The following is an 18,827-nucleotide window of genomic DNA, read 5'->3' as shown; positions in this document are numbered from 1 at the left end:
AATAACACGCTTAACGTGGAGACCAATTCAAAATTCTAATTGTAGAATTTAGCCCGCGGATTGATTGGTGGAGCTTATAAGATTTTTATAATATAAAAGATATAATACATTAAATTACACAATTGACCTTAAATTAAGTATATATATGAAGGATATAATAGATCAATCAAATTTTATAAAATAAGACTTTTTTATAATAGGTATGGATTTAAAAATAATTATATAGAATTGCAATTGCATTGGATTTTGACAAATTGCAATTTAGATCCCCTGGTCATTTTGAGTAACTCCCTAAAAATAACTCATTTTGAGTAACAAGTTTTACCGAAATATTGTAGAGGCGTTTATCAATAAGCATTTATTTTCCATAAATTAACCTCGTTTCCCATTTCCCGTGCAGTATTATTTGGGTAGAGAGAAGACTTAGTCATACTGCATCTATTAATGGCAGTCTTATTCCAAGGAAAAAATTAAGTGGAAAAAATCTAAAATGTAGGACCACGTCGTGGAATTTGCTACTGAAATGAGTTCAACAAATAGAGTTAATTAGTGATCTAATACAATTATTATCAATTTTACTAGATAAATATGTGTTGTGCCTACTAATTATTTATATTTTTCAATCTGAATCACTTAAAAAATATGTTCACGAATACTATCGAACTCAAGTTTGATTTGTTTATTTTTCAAACTTCACTAAATGAACTTGGACGAGCTTTTTTCGAACCAAACTTCGAATAATTAGCAAGCGGCTTTATTTTTTTACAGCCCTATGTTTAATGATGATTTTTTTTAATGAAATTAAAATCTATAATGCCCCTCGATAGCACTACAAAAAAAGCGCTGATTACCGACGGCTAAATGCCGTCGGTAACAAAAGACGGCCGCCGGTAAATAGTGTTACCGGCGGCGATAACGGCGGCAATCTCCCGCCGCTAAACGGTTCGTCGGCAACGACAATAACGGCGGCGAACATCCGCCGTCGGCAGTTAACGGCGGCGATGCCACCGGAATTGTCGCCGTTAAACGGCGGAGCCTAGCCGGAGAAATAGCGGCGGCAGACACCGCCGCTAGTTACCGAGGGCTATTTTGCCGTCGGTAGAGAGCCACCGGAGTCCGGCTGACCCTGCCGGAAAACTACCGACGGCGATTACCGCCGCTAACTAGCGGCGGCGAATCGCCGTCGGTAAAAATCTACCGCCGGCCGGTGGGTCACGCCGGAGGATGGCCGGGTATTTACCGAGGGGAAATTGCCGTCGGTAACTACCGACGGCGTTTTGCCCACGGTAATGTTTTTTATTTTATTTTTTTATTTTATTTTATTTTATTTTATTTATTTATTTATTTATTTATTTATTTTATTGTATATTGTATATCCACAATTTATTTCCGTATTTATACGGTATTGCATACTTTAGACGAACTTCCCAGTCGGCGACCCGACTTCCCAGTGGGTCACCCATCTTGCTTGTGCTATGTGTCAAGCACGCTTAACTTTGAAATTCTTTTCGAGTGATCACCAGTACAGAACACTCGTATTATTGATATATCTACATCTATTAATTCATTTAAATGCTATATACTCACTCATATAATTATAATCTTTGAATATGTGGAGATAATACCTTAAATATGTTGTTAATTAGTGAGCGAGTTCGTTTCGGTCCTTATTTTTATCGTCGGTAAAATATTTAATTAATATTTAATAATTAATTAATTAATTAATTAATTAATTTTTTTTTTTTTTTAACATTAATACACCAAAAGTGTTTTAATTTGGTTATTATAATGTGATTTGAATTTATTTGTTTATGTTAAATGCAATCATCATCATCATTGCCATAAATATATAAAACATTTATAGTTTTAATAATTAAAGCACTTGAAATATATAGTTCAATAAAACATAAATTTGAAAAGAAAGTGCAAATGTAATTTTGTTTGAAAACATAAACATAAGTCTAAGCATCATCATCATCATCATCATCGGCATCAGGCTGTGGAGGTGGCGGAGCATTATACATCCTCATAAACGCCTCCAATTGAGCCACGCGGTCCTGCATCTGTTGGCGTTCTGCTTGCTCTGCCGCCAATCGCTCCTCCAGCGTGGAGATCCGTGTCTCATAAAGCTGCTGAGACACCGCAGAAGTGCCCGTGCTGCGGATAGACCCCCTACTAGCCTGACTCTGCCCGGCACTCCCGACGCCGTAGATCCGTGACCTATCATACACGTCCTGTGGCAGCGGCCAGTCGATGAACCTCGGCCTAATACATACATAACAATGCATAATTGTTAGAAAATAAATACATTCACTAAATATTTGAATAAACTTAAACACTTACGTCAATTCTAGCATCTCTCTCCGACGTATAACTTCCGTCGGCGTACGTGTGGAGGCGGAGGAAGGTGGCATAGTTCGGTGCATCCTGGGGAGTACCAGGATCCAAGCTCTGTATATGCATTTATATAAGATAAATAAGTTATATTAGTCAATATATTAATTTAATTTATATACTTAATTATTTGTTAATTACATACCATATACTGCTGGAGGATACGAGTCGACTGGGACCCGCCCACGTGCCTACTGATCCCTGTACCCTCCCCATCGGGCTCGGACATCCGGTTGGCACGAGCTCGAGTTGAAACAGCCTCAACCTCGGGCTGATGCCAGTAATCCCGGAGTCCAGTCCAGAAATCGGGAGTCATCCAAGCGGGCCTAGACATCTCTCTCCCTTGGCTGATACACTGCTTGAGAGTTGTCTTGTAGTCGCTCATCATGTCGGAGTACCTTTTGCGGGCTTTTGTCTCCCACATGATCCTCACGTCATGCTCATCCTCGGGCTTCCACGTAAACTCTTTCTGTTGAAAGAAAGAGAATTAATTTAATATCAAACATTTTAACAATTTAATATGATATATTTATATGTATTATAAATTTAATTGTACCTGTAATTCATCAAAAAATTTATCCTTCATCGCCGGGGGCGTCAACTTCCATGTGTACCCGCCTGTGTTTTCAAACATCTTAAATGTGCACGTGCAAGCTTTGGACAGGCCAGTGGGCTCCAACAAAACACTGTGTACAAGTAATTTTGTCACTTAATCATGGTGTACGAGAAACAGTAATTTTAACTAATGTACTTACCCAGTCTCTTCGTGCCTCTGAAATACCGTCCTCCCATCAGGTGCCTTAACCTCTCTCTCTCTGATAGCGGCAGCTGTAGGGCCCCTAGGCCTTCTTGCCCGTGAACTACTAGAAGCATTGGGAGTCTCGGGAGTCCCAGAAATATGCGTCCCAGACCCATCAGATGTATCTGCTGTAGCTTCTGGCGCATTAACGCCAGATCGCCTCCCAAATCCCAACAAACCTCGAGAGGTAGACATGATGCCTGTTGCATACAATTAAATTAACAAATATATAGCGAAACGTAACATTAACAGTAACTAACAAACATAACAAATTTGCAATCAAATTCAACCAAAATGTGCATTTACATTTATTCATAAGCATCACTACTATCATCATCACTATCGTTAGATGTCAACGGGGAATCATCGTCTTCTGCTTCATCGTCATCTTCAATCTCAATGACTCCACCGAGGGGATGAAGGAGAAGTGGTTGTTCAATGCCTACACTTGTGTGAGTAGGCATAATAGTAACCACTTCTTCTTGAAATGGTTGATCTAATGTTGATGTAGATGCTGCAGTAGACACTTCAACCTTAGATCTTGCGTTGACTTTGCATGCTGACCACCAATTTTTCTTTGATTGGTTCGTACTGGGATAGGGACAGTAAAACACTTGAACTACTTGACTCGCCAAAACAAAGGGATCATACTTCTTATATCTTCGTGTGTGGTTCAGTGAAACTAATTTGAAGTCTGTATCAATAGAAGTTCCCTGAGCCGACAAGTCAAACCATTCACAGTTGAACAAGACTGTCTGCTTAATTGGATACCCCGGATACTCCAGCACGCAAACCTCTTGCAGACGCCCATAAAAGTCTAGCACATCTCTATCACTACCATAGACCGAACCTTTTATGCAAACGCCACTGTTCACAGTCGCACTCTCTCTATCATGATCAGTTGTGTGAAACCTGTAGCCATTCACGAAATAGCCGGAGTATGTTTCAATCTCCCTTAATGGTCCAGCTGCAAGCGACCTAATATAAGGGTTCAACTCGTCGTTACAAGGACGACAAACCTGTTTCACACAAATATCATTTAAGTTTGCTAGCCAATTTTAGAGTAAGTAAATGTATATTTAACATAAATTTATCGTCTCTTACGTAATGGTTAAACCACAGAATAAACTCGTTGTGAAACGCGACTTCAAACTCTGCATCAGTCATGTAAGGATTTGCATATCGTTTTTCCTCCTTGAAGATCCTTGGATACAAAGAATCAAATAAATATGTTAACACCTATATATGATGAACACTTCTTATACGTAAATTGAACGAGAATACTCACTTGCTATATGTCTCTGCAACCTCTGCACAATTGCTCAAAATATACATGTGTGCAGCATGCCATTCGCGCTCATCCATGTATCTCTTCGTCCCTCGGCCAAGTGAACGCCCAGTAGGTTTGAATATGGCGAGACAAAGAGGATCATCATTTTCAGCAACGGGCATCTCAATATTGCGAGGCAAAGTTGTCCACTTTGTAGATATTTGATCTTCAAAGTAAAACGATGAGAAGGTTGACATTTCTGCAAGTAAGTATGCATTGGCGATGGACGCCTCAACCTTGGCTTTGTTTTTTATATGATTTTTTAATGTCCTCAAATATCTTTCAAAAGGATACATCCACCGATATTGCACTGGACCAGCCAATCGTGCCTCATCTGCCAAATGAACTGGTAGGTGCTCCATTGAATCAAATAAACTAGGCGGGAAGATACGCTCAAGTTTGCAAAGAGTAACAGCTATCTTCTCACTCAGTATTCTCATGTCATATATGGCCACGTTGCGGGATGTTAATTCTCTGAAGAAGAAACTTAACTCTGTAATTGCCTCCCAAACATTCTTAGGAAGAAGTTCTTTAAATGCAACAGGCAGAAGGATTTGCATGAACACGTGACAGTCGTGACTTTTCATGTTGTGCATCTTCAGGGCGTTCATGTCAACGCATCTACTAATATTTGACACGTACCCATCGGGAAACTTAAGACTCTTGATCCATTGGAGTAAGATCTTCTTCTCTTCCCTGTCAAGCGTATAACATGCTTTCGGATACCCTCGAGTTCCATCCACTTTCTTCAACTCTTTCCGCTTGCAGAAGGTGTTCAATTCTTCTCTAGATTTTTCTGTATCTTTTGTCTTCCCCTTCACATTCAGGACAGTATTAAACACGTTATCAAACACATTTTTCTCAATGTGCATGACATCCAGATTATGTCGAATCAAAAGATATCTCCAATAGGGTAGATCCCAAAATATGCTTTTCTTTTTCCACCCTACATCTTGATATTTGGCGAGTTGAGCGTTCCTGCCATCGAAGTCTTCGGTAACCTTCACGAAGCCTAACCCCTCGATTTGATTCAAGATTTGTATTCCTGATCTTTGTTCTGGTGGACCAACATTGCATGTCTTATTCCTCAAGAATGAAGTTTTGTTTCTCCTAAACACATGGTTAGGAGGTAAGAACTTCCGATGATTATCAAACCACGATTGTTTTCCACTCATCGGCAAAGTGAATGCTTCTGTATTCTCCATGCAATGTGGACATGCCAATTTCCCAGCTGTACCCCACCCAGACAACATAGCGTACGCTGGAAAATCACTGATAGTCCATATCAGAGCTGCTCGCATCTGGAAATTTTGCTTCAACGATATGTCGTAAGTGTTCACACCAACCTCCCACAGAGATTTTAACTCGTGTATCAATGGCTGTAAGAATACGTCCAACTTCATCTTTGGGTTTGATGGGCCAGGCACGAGGACTGTGAGGAACATGAATTGTTCTTTCATGCACAACCACGGAGGCAGGTTATACGGCGTGACAATAACTGGCCAAGAAGAATATTGACGCCCTGATTGTGCAAATGGGGCAAAACCATCTGTAGAGAGGCCCAATCTCACATTTCTAATCTCATCGGCGAATCCAAGAAAGACTGAATTCAAATGTTTCCATGCCGGAGAGTCGGCCGGGTGGCGCATTATCCCATCGTCTGTGGAGGTCGCATGCCACCGCATATGTTCAGCAGTTGCAGGAGATGCAAACAATCTCTGCAATCGGGGCGTCAAGGGAAAATAGTGCATCTGTTTAGCAGGCACTTGTTTCTTTCTGCGACTCCCAGATGCACGCAAGCTGTCCTTATATCGTGATTGGTCACAGAACATACAACTATGTAGCTCACTAGTTTCCCCCCAATACAACATGCAGTTATTAACACAGCAATCGATCTTCTCTACTGGCAAACCCAAACCACGTAGATTTCTTTTCGTACTATAGAAGTCTTCTGGACAGTTGTTACCCTCTGGTAAAGCAGCTTTCATCATCGAAGACATCTGATTGTAAGTCCTCTCTGACATGTGGCTTTCAGTCTTTATGCTCATGAATTGAGTCATCCAACTTAATTGTGAGTACGTGTCACATCCTGCGTACAATGGAGTATCCGCTGCATCCAACATGTTATAAATCTGTTGAGCGTCATTATTGGGCGGCTGCTCCAGATTTGGAGGATCTTGATAATTACTAGGTCCAGCATGGTCATGCACCATCCTTTCGTAGTTATTGTATAATCCATCATCCTCATTCATTATAGCATGTTCTCTCGGCATAGACAGCGGTGCTTCCCCGTGACAAACCCAAACTTTGTAATTCAGGACAAATCCACGCCTACTAACATGTTCTCTGACCGTAGGTACATCTAAATACGCTTGATTCTTGCACTTCTTACACGGGCACCTAATGTTACCTTGTCCATCTGTGTACGCCGTTTGATTGAACGCCCACTCAAGGAAATACTCAAGCCCCGTTTCAAATGCGGTACGATCATTGTATCTCGCGTACATCCACGTACGATTATCACTCATTCTTGCAAATTCTAATTGAAAAAAACAAATAAAACATAATAAATTACTTGAAATCTAACAAAATTTCGACAGCATAACCCCACTATCCTAACTACCAAGTGCTCGACTCTACCATCAACTATAGTGACCATAGTGGTCCTAATTTACTAAGCCTATACTAGGTCTACCCGACCCCCCAATGTCGAAGCAATAATTATACAATACAAATAAAAGCAATAAAAATCATGGTAATTAAATTAAAAACAATCATTTGTAGGGAGAAGATCCTTAAGAAATAATCAATTTCTATCCCAAAGGGAGAAGATCCTTAAGAAATTGATTAAATCTATCCCACAATATATATATATATATATATATATATATATATATATATATATATATATATATATATATATATATAATAATATAACATTTCATAAACACATAGCACATAACATTTAATTTAACAAAATTATCCAACATATATAAATTATTCTAACAAACAATTCTTAAACTAATTGATTAAAATTAATATAATTTAAAATTAAACTAACAACATATATTAAATAGATTAATATAATTTAAAATTAATCATGCTTCATATAATTTAGTTATAAACAAAATCAATTATAAATTAATTAACTATATATAACAAATAAATCTATTTAATTAATATATAATTAAATACATAAATAAATTCATAATTAAATAAATAAGAGAGCGTACGGTGGTGGTTTCCGGTGGGTGTCGTGAAGAAGGCGGTGAAACGAGGTCGTCGAACTACAATAAATAATATAAGTGAAAATTATATAATTATATATATATAATTAAAATTAATGAGATATATATATATATATATATATATATAGATCTAGAGAGAGAGAGAGATACCTGCTAGGGCGGCGGCGGTCGGCGGCGGCGGCGGTCGGCGGCGGCGGCGAAGCAGCAGCGGAAGCAGCAGCAGCAGGCAGGGGAGGGGGGGGTGGATTTTCGTGTGTGTGTGTGTGGCGCAGAAACTGAAAAAAGAAGGAACCCGCTGCCCTATATTAAAAAGGTTACCGACGGCAAATGCCGCCGCTAGATAGCGGCGGCAATTTTACCGCCGTTAATTCTATAAAATAAATTATTTATTGCGTATTTTAATATTAACGGCGGCGTCGCCGCCGCTAGCTAACGGCGGGGAATTTGCCGTCGGTAGATGGCCGGTAAATTCGAAAGTTCGGGTCGCCTGGACTGCCGCCGCCGTGCCGCCGTTAGCTACCGACGGCAAAATAGCCGCCGGTAGTTTTCGCCGGTAAAAACGCATTTTTTTGTAGTGTAGAACCCACATTGTGAAAGTGGGTTCTAAAAAAAAGTGGAGAATTGAAGAAATTGCCATTGATTTGCTAGATATACTTGTGAATGTGGTGAGAAGAAGACATTGGATTCCAAGAGGCCATGAATTTCGTTTTCAAATTGTTAGAAAATCTATGTACTGCGTGTTGATTTTTGGGCAGACAACCAAAGCATGTTATCATTTTTCTAGGGATAATATATACATCCATTTGCTACAACTCATCCTTTTATTCACAAAAAGTAACTTAGCCTACTAATTACATCAAATAACATAATAAAATGCCACAAGAAATCACAAAGTTTTTGGTGACATAATCAACCTAACCCTTCTGAACTTTCTTCACAAAGTTTACTCCAGTAAACATTCCAATCTGCTGCACTTTGAAAGCGACTGCATTAACAAATTTAAAACTTGGTCATTATACAATGTTGATAATATAAGCAAAAGACTAGAGGATTAATTCATACATACTTAATCGGCATCGGTTTCAGCAAGTTGGGAGTTGGGAATGAAGTAGTAATAGTAGAAATCCCCAACACTTCTTCACAATCATAAATATCAATTTAGAGCATTCTCCATCTATTCCATATTCCCAAACCTCAAAAGACTTGTGTCACGACCGGACCTAATTAAGGATAATTAAGCCGGGGAAACCGTGACTAATGGAGGGAGATTAGAAGCGGGGTAGAAAGGGGAATAATCAAACAAGAAAGGATTGCATTTCATCATTGTTAACAACATGGATATTTATAATATAACGGAGTTTAGTCGTATAGACTCAAATAACTAGTAAGTTCAGATATCTCTGACTTAGCCAAATAAACATAAAACTTCTGAGTACGCAGCGGAATATGATTCTGATTACATGTATGAAGACATGTAACCCTAGAGTTCATTAATACATAATAAGATAAAAGAATCCCGCTCGTCACTTCATCACCATCGGTAGCTGCTCAACCTGCACATTTAGAAATATATGCAGGGCTTGAGTACAAAAGTACTCAGTGGGCACGTATGCCTAAGTATAAAATACATGCTTCAAAACTGTAAATTGTCATGCCATAATAAACAGTACAGCAAGGGAGTTTTTTTTTTTCGCTAAAAGGCCCAAGCTTACTAAATTCATTTGTGATTCTTAAAGTTCGACTGCAGTCTAAGTTCTCTTGTAATCTATCATATCTGGAACTGTGTGCCGGAGAGGTGGCCACCTCTCACGGTCACTTGACCGGCCAACCCGCTAGATGACTCACGGTCACTGGTGTACACTAGCCCTGGCAGGATAGCTATCAACTGCTCAAGACCCGAATTCGATTATATAACTGGCAAAGCCACATCAGATAGATATCATACTAAAATTAAAACATTTTATGGCAAGACAATATTTGAAATAACTTCAATTAATTTAGTCATGAAATAACTTGCTTGAACGTAACATTTAAACTCATTTGATATATATGAAAGTGATGCCCACCTGATTACCAAACTTTGCTATAGCTCAATGACTTCTTAACTGGCTCTTACTCTCGCCTTAACCTTTATTGCGAGAACATAAAATAAGATATAGCTCGAGTAAAAATCCTCAATTATTGAGAATGCGTAAAGTAACTATGCATGACTCATATTCCGTTAGTAATAATCCAACTATACGATCAAAGATCGTCTTATGAGATCAAATTATTAATCTAAATCAATCCACTCATCTTAGGATTTGCTAAACCGCTTATTAATCTCATAACCTCGTTTTAAATTAAATCCATAATTAGAAATGATTGAGTCTAATTAATGAATTAATAATTCTAGAGTCGATTCTACTTGGGCTCAACAAATAATAAGAAAATCTGATTATCAATTGGGAGCAACATAAGACAACCCAATTAAAATAAAAGAAACTGGGCCCAATCAATTAAATCTGCAGCCCACATAATTTAAAGAATTGGCCCAAAGAAAATAAAATACAAGACCCAAATGAATTAATAAAAGGCCCAAATCACAGCCCAAATACTAAAATAAATAAAGCCCAAAGAATTGGCCCAACTCCATCTTCTTCTCCCTCAAACACGGTCCATACTATTCTCTCACCCACACAATTTCAGATCTCTCCCTCTCTTCAAAGAAACGCACACACAGACGCACATCTCACCCTCTCACGCGATCTGCCGCCGCCGCCTGAGACCCGCGAAGGATCCGGCGTAACCGCCGCCGACAGGTGTTGCTGTTGCCGCTGCTATCTGAGATCGGTGGTCAAAACGCCTGCTGGAGGAACGCCGCCGCCGTTAGCTCGTCCGAAGTCGCCGCCAACTACCGCTGTTGTTTCGCCGGAGTCGCGGCCTGGAGCTGCTGCAGCTCGTTCGGTGGTCAGTGGCTCGTTGGAGGAGCGCCGCCGTCGGCCGCTGCTGTTGACAGCAAGAGCCCGGCAGCCGCCTCTCCCGGAGCCGCCGTCGCCGTGAGTCGCAGAGCTCCGACAGTCCACTACCCTCTCAATCCATTTAATCGATTCTCAATCGGACAAGGCAAGGTGAAATCTTCTTGTTTTGCTTACATCTCAAATTATGCTCGTTTACTCCTATGTAATCTGTCACTTGTTCATGATCGCATAGTTGGGTGTTTACTAAGTTCAAGATGCTTATAACTTGCTATTCTAGAGTGCATCAGATTGTGAAACTTATGATCTCTCTACTGTACGACATATCTTCCCTATTTGATGTTGATGAACTGTGATATGTAAGATATGGATGTGAACTGAATTGAATATTAGGATAGCATGATTACCTTGAATGTTTGTGTTTTTGGTTGGCTGCGGTGATGTTGAGTTCAATGAGAAGATAGCTGAAAACAAATTGTGTATTTTGTTTGCTTAACAATGCAGGAGGAACTTAGGAAGAAATTGGAGAGGATCAGGTCAATCTTACCTCTCGAATCTTGCAGCAATTATGACAACTTCCTCAAGCTGTTGATGCGTAAAGAGAGAAGGATTTGGTGGGTGATATAATAAGGAGTGAAGTTGGTGGCTGTAGAGGGAGGAAAGCATGGCTTTTGGTGGTTGAAGAGGTGGGGAACAAAGGATGGTGGCAGCACACTTATTTCTTTCCACTAACTTTAATGATTTTCCTTTATTGCTTTAATGATTTTCCTTTATTGATTCCTTGTCGGCTGATGGTATTAAACAAGGAATGGTGTTGCATTTGATGTGTAGTAATGTGGGATATGGCTGAAGTAAATATAAACTCGTAGTACAGTAACGCGCTTAATGAAATACTAATCTTGAATTCTTACTAATGTAGCGTATATATATACTCGCACGATATTTGATTTCTTGCTTGCTAGCATCGATGGACTGTAAAATAAATCTAAATTAAATCCGTAGATTTAAATTCTCCTCACAAGCCGGAAATAATCCACGACTTAAGTAATTATAAATAATAGAATCGATAGTCTCATCTCGCTTAATTAATTAACGTGACTTTGCTAAGTCAGTTATAATTCTGAAATAATATCATTGACTGCTTTAATAATATGAATTCAGGATCATAAGCTGAATTCATATCAGGATAATAACCGTTTTCATTTACTGATGAACAAAAATAAACACTCATTACTGGATTTAAAATATATAAAAGAGCGGGTCACTACATACTACCCCTCTTAACAAAAATTTCGTCCCGAAATTTGCATATTTCTTCTAAAACAGTTCGGGGTATTTCTCCTTCATTTTGTCTTCAAGCTCCCACGTGGCTTCCTCTTGTCCATGGTGTCTCCATAAGACTTTCACTGATGTGATTGCCTTATTCCTGAGTTGTTGTACTTTTCGATCTAGAATGGCCTCTGGTCTCTCTTCATAGCTCAAGTCTGGGCAAAGGATCATCTCCTCTTGGTGGATTATGTGCTTTGGATCGAAAACATATTTTCTGAGTTGTGATACGTGGAAAACATTGTGAACGTTTCCAAAGCTTGGCGGTAACGCCAACCTATAGGCTACTGGGCCTATTCTCTCCAAAATCTCATAAGGTCCTACGAATCGGGGCCTAAGTTTTCCCTTGACACCAAACCTAGTTATCCCCTTGGTAGGAGATACCTTTAGGAAGACCTTGTCTCCTATTTCAAACTGTAATTCGGTTCGGCGTGCATCAGCGTAAGATTTCTGTCTATCTTGCGCCTCCTTTATTCGCCCTCTGATTTGACGGACTATCTCAATCATCTCGCTGACCGTGTCCGGTCCTAGGATTTTTTTCTCACCCACTTCATCCCAGTAAAGTGGTGATCTGCATTTTTTTCCATACAACGCCTCGTAAGGTGCCATGTCAATGGTCGCCTGGTAGCTATTGTTGTAGGCAAACTCAATCAACGGCAACACTGATTCCCAACTTCCACCTCGGTCTAATACCACTGTTCTCAACATGTCTTCGAGAGTCTGAATTGTCCTTTCCGACTGCCCATCTGTCTGCGGGTGGAAAGCGGTGCTGAAATTTAGCCTCGTGCCTAACTCCTTTTGTAAGCTCATCCAAAATCTAGAAGTAAATTTTGAGTCTCGGTCTGAAGTGATCGACACGGGCACGCCGTGTAAGCGTACAATCTCTCGAACATACAACTGAGCTAGCTTGTCTGACCCGTGTGTGATCGGAATTGGTATAAAATGAGCACACTTTGTGAGTCGATCCACTATTACCCAAATGGCAGTGTTTCCTTTCCTTGTCTTGGGCAAACTGGTCACAAAATCCATTGCTATGTGCTCCCACTTCCATTCTGGGATTTCCAATGGTTGTAGCTTTCCATATGGCCTTTGGTGTAGGGCCTTCACTTGTTGGCAAGCTAAGCATCTCTCTACAAAGGATGCTATGTCTCTTTTCATGCCTTCCCACCAAAAATGCTTCTTTAGATCTTGATACATCTTAGTGCTCCCCGGGTGGGCAGTATAAGGGGTATCGTGAGCTTCGCTCATGATTTTATCCTTAAGTTCATCATCTTGGGGGATGCATATCCTTCCCTCAAAGAGGATAGCATTATCTGATGCTTCTTGATAATTCTTGACGCCTCCTTTCCTTACCGCTTCTCGTAGCTTCTCCATTTTCTCATCTTTTCTTTGTGCTTCTACAATCATCTTTCTCAAGCTAGGTATTGTTGCAACAACGCTTGCTATCGTCCCTGGTGGTTTAACCACTTCTATGCTCATTTTTCCAAACTCTTTGATGAGCTCATTCTTTTGGGTGACGAGACATCCCAACCTAGATTGAGTTTTACGGCTCAATGCATCAGCTACTACATTGGCCTTACCCGGGTGGTAGTTAATACCGCAGTCATAATCCTTCACTAGTTCGAGCCATCTCCTTTGTCTCATATTAAGGTCCTTTTGCTCGAAAAAATATTTCAGGCTTTTATGATCTGTGAATATTTCACACCTAACTCCATATAGGTGGTGCCTCCAAATCTTCAGCGCATGCACCACTGCAGCTAACTCCAGATCATGAGTCGGGTAATTCAGTTCATGTGGTCTAAGCTGTCTTGACGCATATGCTATCACTCTTCCTTCTTGCATCAGCACGCAACCAAGTCCATTTTTGGACGCGTCTGTGTAGATCACGTATTCCTTGTCAGCTGTTGGAACGGCTAACACTGGTGCCGTAGTTAACTTTTCCTTGAGTTCTTGGAAGCTCTTCTCGCACTCATCTGTCCAAGAAAATTTTACCCCCTTCCTGAGTAGTTGCGTCATTGGCCTTGCGATTTTGGAAAATCTCTCTATGAACCTCCGGTAGTAACCTGCCAATCCTAAGAAACTTCTTATCTCATTAGGGTTAGTAGGTGGTCTCCATTCGCGCACTGCTTGCACTTTCTCAGGGTCCACTTTAATCCCTTCTGACGACACAATATGGCCTAAAAATGTGACTTCGCTGAGCCAAAACTCGCACTTGCTGAATTTGACATAAAGGCGCTCCGTCCTCAACGTTTCTAGGACAATTCTCAGATGTTCCTCATGGTCTTTCTCGTTCTTCGAGTAGATCAGGATGTCATCTATGAATACCAAGACAAATTTGTCTAAGTACGGATGGAACACTCGATTCATGAGGTCCATGAACACGGCTGGCGCGTTGGTTAGCCCGAATGGCACAACTACAAATTCGTAGTGGCCATACCTAGTTCGAAACGCCGTCTTAGGTACGTCTTCTGGTCGAATCTTCAGCTGGTGATAACCAGACCGCAAATCAATCTTCGAGAACACGTTTGCTCCCTTGAGCTGGTCGAAGAGGTCATCTATCCTTGGTAAAGGATATTTGTTCTTGAGTGTCACTTTGTTCAGTTCTCTATAGTCTATGCACATTCGCAATGTGCCATCCTTTTTCTTCACGAAAAGTACGGGTGCACCCCAAGGTGATACACTTGGCCTAATGAATCCAAGATCCAAAAGTTCTTGCAGTTGTATCTTGAGTTCTTCCAACTCTTTAGGAGCCATTCGGTATGGTGCCTTCGAAATGGGAGCTGCCCCGGGCTCCAAATCAATGGTAAACTCAATTGGTCTGTCCGGTGGTGGCCCTGGCAGAATCTCTGGAAATACATCTGAAAAGTTCCGTACAATTGCTACATCTTCTATGCTCCTTTCAGTTCCCAGTTCTCCGTGTAAATACACGAGGTAGGCTGGGTATCCCTTATTCATCATTTTCGTTGCTTGGAGGGCGGAGATGATCATCTTTCTTCTTCCCATACTAATTCCGTGGAAATGTGACGGCTCCCTTCCTGGGGATCGGAATGATATCCGTCTTTCGTTACAAAGGATGGTGGCATAGTTCTCGGCTAGCCAGTCCATTCCTAGGATTATGTCCACATCTCCCATCGGTATAACATACGAACTGTTCACTACAATCTTGAGTGACCCTATGTTCAGTTCTAGGTTCAAGCACACATGATCTACTGTCGTCATCCCTCCTATAGGTGATGATATACTCAACTCCTGATCAGCTTTTTCCATTTTAAGTTTTAAGGTGTCGACACATGTACTTGAAAGGAAAGTATGCGATGCGCCCGTATCAAATAGAAGTACAACAGGAGTATTGAGTAGCATGCCCATACCTGCCAGGTTTCCCTGGTTGTTTTCGGGCTGCTTCTGCCTCATAGCATAGGCTCTAGCATGACGAGGCTCTTCATGTTGTTTCTGTTGTTGGCGAGCTTGTTGCTGATACGGTTGTTGAGGTTGTGGTTGGTATGGTAGCTGTTGGTGCCGCTGTGGCTGCTGATACTGTGGTTGCTGCCCTGGGTATGGTTGGGACAGAGCTTGGATTGCTCGCAGATGCGGAGCCTGGATAGGTAGGTTCGGCCTTGAACCCGTCCCGTGTTGCTTATTCGGGCACCGGTTTGCATAGTGCCCCTTCTGGTTGCAGATATAGCAACTATCACTGCCGGCCTTACAGATTCCCACATGACTTTTGTTACATTTGGGGCAATGTGGGGCTCTCCGTTGGTTATTTCCCATCTGTTTCAGTGCACTCTGGCCTCCATAGCCCTGTGACTGGAAGACCCGTCCCTGCCATGGCCTCTTCTCGCCTTGGTTCGGTTTACTGTTGTCCCATCTCCTTTTTCCGTTAAAATTCTGATTATGATTTTGATCCTGTGGAGGTGCTGGCGCAGGTACAATTGCAAGTCTTTCTCCAGGCATGGCTGCCTCAATGTCTAACGCTCGGCTGAGCGACTCAGTGTAAGACAATCCTCCGTGGCTTGCCAAAGCCATCCTAATCTCGTGCCTCAGTCCGGCACAAAACTTTTCAGCCATCTTCTCATCTGTGTCAACTTGTTCCGGCGCATATCTAGACATATCGCAGAACATCCTGTCGTATTGAGTTACCGACATCTTCCCTTGTTTTAGATTGTAAAATTCAGCCTCCTTTTTCTTGCGGTAGCTCTTGGGTATATACTTGTCATATATACCGGCTTTGAATTGTTCCCAAGTCAGGTTTTCTAACTGCTCTGCTGTCATCGTTTTCATCCTTGCTTCCCACCAGAAATCAGCTGACCCATTCAACTGAAAGGACATACAAGTCAGACGTTCTTGGTCGGTGCAACGCAGGAAGTTGAAAATGCGTTCAATAGCGCGAACCCAAGTTTCAGCTTCTGCCGGGTCTCCTGTCCCGTTGAAGGTAGGTGGGTTCTGTCGTAAGAATAATTCTTCAATCCGTCGTTCTGGCTGAACAGGTGATTGTACTATTTCAGGTTCTAGTCTTGCTTCTGGGCCTCTCTCATCATTTCGGGGAATCCTTCCCCCTCCTCTCGGACGCCCTCGTTTCGGTGGCATTCTAATGAGTCAAAACACAAGTTGTCAGCGCATTAAAACGCAATAAGGACATACTATCATTTTTATAGTTACTCCTTAACTCATCGAGTTCTGCTCCTGCTAAAACTTAAGCGAACATATAAATAGAACATAGCGGAACGACTTGCCGCGAAAGACCAATAAGGTCACTATATATTCATGGGAAATTAGTATCAATGAGGACTATGTCATAAGAATAGTTCTTCTATTCTATGTTCTGGTTGTATGGGTGGTGAGGCCATGTTTTGTTCTAGCCCTGGTACTGTAAGTAGAATGGTTCCGAATATCTGAAACTATAAGCTGATAGCTTTAATCGTAATATTATAACATTATATACAAAGCATTTTGACCCTTCGTAAGTCTAACTCTGAAGTTCATACATGAATCATGAAGGTTATCCTCAAGCCATAGCTAGTGATAATCGAGGCTAGAAGCGAGTCTCAGCTTATTAGGGATTAGCTAACTGATTACATAAGTCGCACTCATCGCTATAAGCAATATCATACTTAAACTATCATCGAATAAGGCAATAGTCGATTAGGTGCTTCGTCTCGCGTGAACAACCTGAATGAAGAACTATGCCTGCATCAGTGATTCGTGCGTGGCACTCCGCTTGCACTGCTTTCATTGGATTCTCTTCCTCTTTCTTAGCTATTCACCATGGCTATAGTGAAATATAACTGAGTTTCTAGCTTCTATTGTTTTTCTCGTAACAGTGATCATGTATTCTTAACGCATCTAAGTTCATTGAGATATCTAATCAATCAATAAAGCATACAACTTGAATGTAAGCATCAGTACATTCATATAAAACGTGAACTTCTCAATGTTTTAAAATCATTACCACCTTCTTTCTTGCTGAGCATGACGATGTGATGAAGTGATGAGCTTTGGTTGACTGACTCATATATATTAGTGATCATACTAGAAAAATGGCTAACTCTAGGGTTCAGAGCAAATGAACTGCTCTGATACCACTCTGTCACGACCGGACCTAATTAAGGATAATTAAGCCGGGGAAACCGTGACTAATGGAGGGAGATTAGAAGCGGGGTAGAAAGGGGAATAATCAAACAAGAAAGGATTGCATTTCATCATTGTTAACAACATGGATATTTATAATATAACGGAGTTTAGTCGTATAGACTCAAATAACTAGTAAGTTCAGATATCTCTGACTTAGCCAAATAAACATAAAACTTCTGAGTACGCAGCGGAATATGATTCTGATTACATGTATGAAGACATGTAACCCTAGAGTTCATTAATACATAATAAGATAAAAGAATCCCGCTCGTCACTTCATCACCATCGGTAGCTGCTCAACCTGCACATTTAGAAATATATGCAGGGCTTGAGTACAAAAGTACTCAGTGGGCACGTATGCCTAAGTATAAAATACATGCTTCAAAACTGTAAATTGTCATGCCATAATAAACAGTACAGCAAGGGAGTTTTTTTTTTTCGCTAAAAGGCCCAAGCTTACTAAATTCATTTGTGATTCTTAAAGTTCGACTGCAGTCTAAGTTCTCTTGTAATCTATCATATCTGGAACTGTGTGCCGGAGAGGTGGCCACCTCTCACGGTCACTTGACCGGCCAACCCGCTAGATGACTCACGGTCACTGGTGTACACTAGCCCTGGCAGGATAGCTATCAACTGCTCAAGACCCGAATTCGATTATATAACTGGCAAAGCCACATCAGATAGATATCATACTAAAATTAAAACATTTTATGGCAAGACAATATTTGAAATAACTTCAATTAATTTAGTCATGAAATAACTTGCTTGAACGTAACATTTAAACTCATTTGATATATATGAAAGTGATGCCCACCTGATTACCAAACTTTGCTATAGCTCAATGACTTCTTAACTGGCTCTTACTCTCGCCTTAACCTTTATTGCGAGAACATAAAATAAGATATAGCTCGAGTAAAAATCCTCAATTATTGAGAATGCGTAAAGTAACTATGCATGACTCATATTCCGTTAGTAATAATCCAACTATACGATCAAAGATCGTCTTATGAGATCAAATTATTAATCTAAATCAATCCACTCATCTTAGGATTTGCTAAACCGCTTATTAATCTCATAACCTCGTTTTAAATTAAATCCATAATTAGAAATGATTGAGTCTAATTAATGAATTAATAATTCTAGAG

At 40.6% G+C, this 18,827-nt stretch overlaps 1 protein-coding gene across 1 annotated transcript; it reads right to left on the bottom strand.

The window, feature by feature from the left end:
* Positions 1–2,229: 2,229 nt before the first annotated feature.
* LOC131006217 (uncharacterized) lies at positions 2,230–5,943 on the bottom strand. The gene is made up of 7 exons (XM_057933396.1): positions 4,482–5,943; positions 4,298–4,397; positions 3,500–4,212; positions 2,951–3,393; positions 2,540–2,863; positions 2,344–2,451; positions 2,230–2,265 (listed from the first exon to the last, which is right to left on the bottom strand). Exons 1-3 carry the CDS (start codon positions 5,924–5,926, stop codon positions 3,502–3,504), a joined length of 2,256 nt encoding a protein of 751 aa, XP_057789379.1. The 5' UTR covers positions 5,927–5,943; the 3' UTR covers positions 2,230–2,265; positions 2,344–2,451; positions 2,540–2,863; positions 2,951–3,393; positions 3,500–3,501.
* Positions 5,944–18,827: the final 12,884 nt, after the last annotated feature.

This window comes from Salvia miltiorrhiza, chromosome 1 (assembly GCF_028751815.1).
Source record: "Salvia miltiorrhiza cultivar Shanhuang (shh) chromosome 1, IMPLAD_Smil_shh, whole genome shotgun sequence".
In the NCBI taxonomy this organism is placed as follows: Eukaryota; Viridiplantae; Streptophyta; class Magnoliopsida; order Lamiales; family Lamiaceae; genus Salvia; species Salvia miltiorrhiza.
Note: the sequence above shows the minus strand (reverse complement) of the source record. Positions and strands in the feature narration are given on the sequence as shown.

Excerpts from the sequence above, each read along its gene's own strand:
- LOC131006217 (XM_057933396.1), bottom strand. The coding sequence starts at position 5,926 with ATGAAGTTGGACGTATTCTTACAGCCATTGATACACGAGTTAAAATCT. Across the intron at positions 4,398-4,481 it reads GTTGCAGAGACATATAGCAA|GATCTTCAAGGAGGAAAAAC; the intron begins GTGAGTATTCTC and ends TTTGTATCCAAG. Across the intron at positions 4,213-4,297 it reads TTCTGTGGTTTAACCATTAC|GTTTGTCGTCCTTGTAACGA; the intron begins GTAAGAGACGAT and ends TGTGTGAAACAG.